Source organism: Eurytemora carolleeae, unplaced genomic scaffold, assembly GCF_000591075.1.
Source record: "Eurytemora carolleeae unplaced genomic scaffold, Eaff_2.0 scaffold301, whole genome shotgun sequence".
In the NCBI taxonomy this organism is placed as follows: domain Eukaryota; kingdom Metazoa; phylum Arthropoda; class Copepoda; order Calanoida; family Temoridae; genus Eurytemora; species Eurytemora carolleeae.
This window is the reverse complement of record NW_019396211.1, coordinates 171,644-176,989: the sequence shown is the minus strand read 5'-3', so window position 1 is coordinate 176,989 and position 5,346 is coordinate 171,644. Positions and strand designations below refer to the sequence as shown.

Genomic DNA, 5,346 nt, shown 5'->3' with positions numbered 1-5,346 from the left:
TTGAATGGTAAACATATATATTTTTAATACCAACATAAATATTTACAGATTAATGCCACATTATTCACTGCTGCAATGGAACACATCAAAGCCCTAAAATATTAAAAATAAATTTATTTTTTAAATAAAATAGAACTTGCAAACGTGCGTAAATTGTGTTCAATTTAAACTAAACTTAAAAAACAAAGAATACGATTTTTTGAAGACGACATCCTGACTTCTCTAAAAGGACAAAACACAATAAAAATATTTTCTAAATGTTTCAAAGCATAACGTCTTGAAGAAGACTAAAAATCCCAAAAAGTCCCAACACCCAGACATATTTTTCATTCAGTGTCACACTAAACATGACAATTAAAGGGAGTGTTCGCGAAAAATGAAAGGGGGTATAGGCTTAATGCGATAAAAGGCGCTTTTGATCGCTACTAATCTTACTTCTATCTGTTGCGTCTATAAGGAGAAAATTGATAAAGACGTCTCATACCGAAGAGCGTAGCGCCCATACAAATTGAGGAAGTTGGAACATATGACTTAGACCATAAAAAATCAAATTAATATCAAACAAATCATTCAGGTATTACAACCTATAGTCATCGATTATCTTTCGCCACATTTGTATATATTTGATATTTCATACTAGTTTTGATTTTGTTTTTTAAAATAATATATAGCTTACAACTTGTTTTCGAACATTCCTGGAAAATATGAAAATGTCGTCTTCATTACCAAAAATCCTTGAAACAGGAATAAATGTTTTTATAAGTAACTCTCAGATCATAACAATAAAAACATATTATGAAAAATCAACTATATATAAATGTGGCGAAAGATAATCGATGACTATAGGTTGTAATATCTGAATGATTTGTTTGAAATTAAATTGATTTTTTTACGGTCTAAATCGTTTGTCAATTTTCTCAATTTGTATGGACACCATGTTATTCGGTATGAGACGTCTTTAACAATTTTCTCCTTATAGACAGACGTAACAGATAGAAGTAAGATTAGTAGCGATCAAAAGCGCTTTTTTATCGCATTAAGCCTATACTCCCTTTCATTTTTCGCGAACACTCCCTTTAAGTATTTTCAAATTTCATTTATAAAAGCACATCATGCTTATTCAATATCATTTTTGGTCATATTTGATTTTCATTATTAGTGGGACACACTGGATATGCATAATAATATTAATAACAATATGAATTAACTCTGATCCTTTTAAGTTCATACATGCAATTCTATGTAAACATTGGTTTACCAAAATGGATGAGACATTAAAACTTTTAAATCGCAAGGGTTGATGAAAGTTAGAAATTAACATACAATACAGAAATTAGTTTCCGCATTCGAAGTCAATTATTTAAAAATCTCATCAATTATGGGAAACCCTGTAAATTCTACCTGGTTTTAAAATGTTACAGTAAATCCCCAGTTAGTATTGTTAATCTGTGTTAGTTGGGTTAATCTGGTCTACTGCTAAATATATCTCTGGATCTACATTCTTGTCAGATTCAGATGGTTTATCATTATCATGCTCTTTATCATCTTTCACATTTATCAACACTTCACGAGAATTGGTTGATGGGTTGTCGCATATGTCTTTCAGAAGTGTGTCAGCAGTTCCTTGTACATGAGATACTAATTGGCATGTACCAAGGTCTGTATTCTGTACATGAGGGTCCAGTAGGTATGTCCCAGCTGTGGTTTGATTATTGTATTTATTTTTTGTTCTCGCTGCAGGGCTCGGCCCTCCTACTCTCAACTTTGCAGAACTTAACAACCATAAACAATTCATTGAACTTTAATTTCTAATCAAAATAAACATTTAATTAACTGTTCTAAAATAAACTTTGTGTCCAATAAACGTCAAAACGGCTGTTCTAATTAATTTTTGTGGTCCCTCACAAGTTACATGACCCCAGGGAAAGTGTATACTGTATAGCCGGTCAGAATTTTAAAAAAAAATGGCTCAAATAATTTCTGCTAAATAAATTGTCTAAATCCGGTACGAAAACAAGAAAATCTGCGAAAATGTTCATTATTATTTTTTCAAAATGTGCGAACAACTTTTAGATAGTTGATAAACAAAACAACACAATTTATTGTCAGTAAAGCATAGTCTAGTTATAATACAAAAAAGATTAACAAACAAAAACAAAAAAGTAAATTATGAATTGTCATGGAAACCTGAATATTTTCTCATGCGTATTCATTGCAACAGTTGAACATAAATTCTTCATGGAAAATTTGATAATTTTTAAAATTTTCTGAATCTTTACAAACCCCAACTAATGACTGAGATTAATATTTTTAAAGGATTTAAATTTTAATTTAGGAGAAAGTGACCAAAAACAGATAAAATATAAAAACTTTCAAAAACTCCCCAGTATGCACCATGCATGTACCATGAATTTTGTAACCATACACCTTAAATGCAACAAAACTGAATATCAAATTTATCAATGTGTTAACCTCATGGCTGTCTTTTTGCTTGTGTATACCAATATGCCGTGGACCACTGGTATTCTTGTGAACATCTGTATGTCTATGTACTGTACATGGTTCCCTGTACCCTAAACCAGAGGTTGTGAAGCTACAACAATTAATGATATTATTCACATGCAGTGGCTACTTGCACCCATGGTTTTTTATTAAGGTTAGATACGCTGGCTGCGCTCCAATGTACAGAAAATGTCGTCTTCATAGCAATGGACACATACGATCCTCATCTGACGTAACTGCTTATTGGCGGAAGATGAAGTGACAGCATTGTTGGTGAGAGAGGGGGGGGGGATGGCTTTTCTCACATTTTACTACTGACACTTCATTATAAATTTAGGATGTTTGTTATTTTAATTGTATTTAGAATCCTTGGTTGCAACAATTTTTCATGAATGGAAGGATACAAAGAAATTGGAAGTGGTTAGAAATGTTAAGATGTTATTACACAATTAAACTGTTAAATAGTTAGTCTTCTAGAATGTTTGAAATCCCCAAAAATAGACCAATTAGAAAAATTGTGCACAGTGGGTTGTTGTTAGAAAAAAGCTTGATGATAAGTTAAATTTTTCATAAAAAGGTTTAACTGATGGATTTGTAATACAGCCCACTAAGCAATCTTAAATTTGTAATAATTGTAAGAACAAGTTTGGTGGCTTCCTTCTACTTGATTTTTGAATAGTTTTCTTGGTTTGTTATTAAAGACATCACAGCCCTTTCGGCTTTTAATTTTTACTTTAAAAGTCAAGAAAATACTTCACCAAGTCACGATTTAAGTAATACTTTTTAATTTGGGCATGCATCTTTTGTAATAAAAAGAATGATGCATGATGTACAGAATAGACTTTTAAAATATGATAAATCAAAATAAGCTTGAATCTAAAAAAAACAAGCATTAAAAAATGTCCATTCCTGCTTTGTGCCTTGGGCTGTTAATCGTCTTTATTTTAATGGTAAAACTTCCAACATTTAAAAAAATATTCTGTTAAAGTTGTATTTGTACTCTGTACCTATTATTCTGGGCATATCACAGATTTCGCAGGTATCCAGAGAAGGGTGGTTTTTAAAGGTGCACTGGGAGCAGGACCATTCCATCTCCTTCTCATCCATCCTCTCCTCATCCTTCTCCGTCCCATCCAGCTCATCCATTCGCACAATCTTATCCATCTTCTCATCTTTAAACAAAAAAGTAATTTGACGTAATATTAAGTGTAATTACAAACTGTTAATGAGAGTGTCAACAAAGTCACAAGTTTAAATGAAAACTCTTAATTTGAGTGTTAATGTAATCTCAAGTTCAATAGAAAGTAATTTCTAGCATAATCTTTATAAAAGTTCCAAAATTTTCCAAAATATAAATTTCTTCCTGAAAAAGCCATGGCGCAAGGTTTACAGGTAAGTCGATGATGGGATTTTATCAACGGTTGATAACTTGAAAACTTGGTCAAGGTTGATATTGTGTATATTAAACTTTTTGTTAAATATAACTTCTGGCGTAAATTCAAGTTTATATCTATTATTTAAAATCAAGTTGCACGCCAGATTCACAACAGTATCCATATTAAACCTTCGTCTGAGTAAAAAAATAGAATTATCAAATTATGGGGGTCAAAAAAAAAATTACAATCAATCAATAACAATACAATAAATGACAAAAGTTACTGAACTAATTCATATCAGTCTCTACGAGTTCAATTCATAGAATCGATTTAAAATTTTTCTACATTGTTCTACTCATTCCAAACTATCCATCCACTGTGTACTTCTCATTCAAAACTATCCATCCCCTTTGTTTTAATTTTTAAAGTTACCGCTATAATTGGCTGGGATTTCAGAGATATTCTTTTCCATCTTAACTCTAACTCATAAACCTTAAAAAAAGAGTTTTGATTGGTTAAATTTTGTTCCGATTTGATCGATCTTACTTATTTGAAAACCGATCAACATTCACACGTATGTCTGAATCCTATTTCCTTTTGTCTGTCCTATCATAACTCTTGAACCCCTGGACCGATTTGCTTCAAATTTTGATTTGGGAACTCGGGAGGGCTACGGGAATGTTCGTAGCTTTGTTTTGAGATTCTAAGTTGAGTGGGTCGACTTTTATCAAGCTAAAATCGTAATTTACGACAAAGGTTGGGGAAACGGCGGGAGTAACTATGAGTAATAAAGCTGTTAGTTTTATTTTAACTTGCTACTTTTTAGAAAACGAATCGAGGATTTTTGATGAAGTATTTCAACTAAATTTTCATTTTACTCTTGTTGTCACGTTATATAGTGTCACGTGGGACGTGAGATATTCTCCAGGTACTGTGTTTATGTCTTAGTCAACAAATTTAAAAAATATCTAATTATATTAAATAGATTCGTTTAATTTTTAAACACTAATCTTTACATATATGAATATGCGATGGATAGAAGTTAATTTATTCGTGTTTTTAAATTCTTTGAAAAGAAGACGACATTCGAGACGAATATAGTTAACATATCTTCTTGTATTGCTACATTTAAGAAACTAATTTAACTAAATGTTTACGTTTAGCAGATATTGATCAATGCATCCATAATTTGATATTGTGGGAGAGAGTGTCCACATCATCAAGAAGTGCCCTTCTCAGGGGCGGATATAAGGATTCTGTAGGGGGGGGTAAAAAATTTTAATTTGGCGCGCGAAGCGCGCCGGAATTTTTTTTACCCCCCCCTAGAAATTTTTTTACCCCCCCCTAGAAAAATATCATGATGTATATCAAATTATTGGTTTTAATTGGGTTTGATTTGCATTTTCCACTCATTTCTGGGATTTACAAACTCAATCTAATAAAGGCTTCATTACATACCTTTCAGCTT

General features: G+C 31.7%; 2 protein-coding genes across 2 annotated transcripts in view; both read right to left on the bottom strand.

Annotated features, from left to right (window-relative positions):
- LOC111698263 (uncharacterized) lies at positions 1-3,669 on the bottom strand. The gene is made up of 5 exons (XM_023468550.1): positions 3,510-3,669; positions 2,473-2,573; positions 2,188-2,234; positions 1,402-1,772; positions 1-93 (listed from the first exon to the last, which is right to left on the bottom strand). Exons 1-4 carry the CDS (start codon positions 3,664-3,666, stop codon positions 1,442-1,444), a joined length of 636 nt encoding a protein of 211 aa, XP_023324318.1. The 5' UTR covers positions 3,667-3,669; the 3' UTR covers positions 1-93; positions 1,402-1,441.
- Positions 3,670-4,265: 596 nt separating this feature from the next.
- Positions 4,266-5,346, bottom strand: part of LOC111698261 (uncharacterized) — a 29,613-nt gene continuing 28,532 nt past the window's right edge. The window contains exon 19 of the mRNA XM_023468549.1: positions 4,266-4,370. Coding sequence (XP_023324317.1) covers positions 4,266-4,370 — 105 coding nt within the window. The remainder of the gene's footprint in view (positions 4,371-5,346) is intronic.

What these genes read in the sequence shown, in the direction of transcription:
- LOC111698263 (XM_023468550.1), bottom strand. Translation starts at nt 3,666, where the DNA reads ATGGATAAGATTGTGCGAATGGATGAGCTGGATGGGACGGAGAAGGAT. An exon ending in TGATATGCCCAGAATAATAG is followed by an intron (nt 2,574 to 3,509) that starts GTACAGAGTACA and finishes CCTCTGGTTTAG; the next exon opens with GGTACAGGGAACCATGTACA. An exon ending in ACGCATGAGAAAATATTCAG is followed by an intron (nt 1,773 to 2,187) that starts GTTTCCATGACA and finishes ATGGTTGTTAAG; the next exon opens with TTCTGCAAAGTTGAGAGTAG.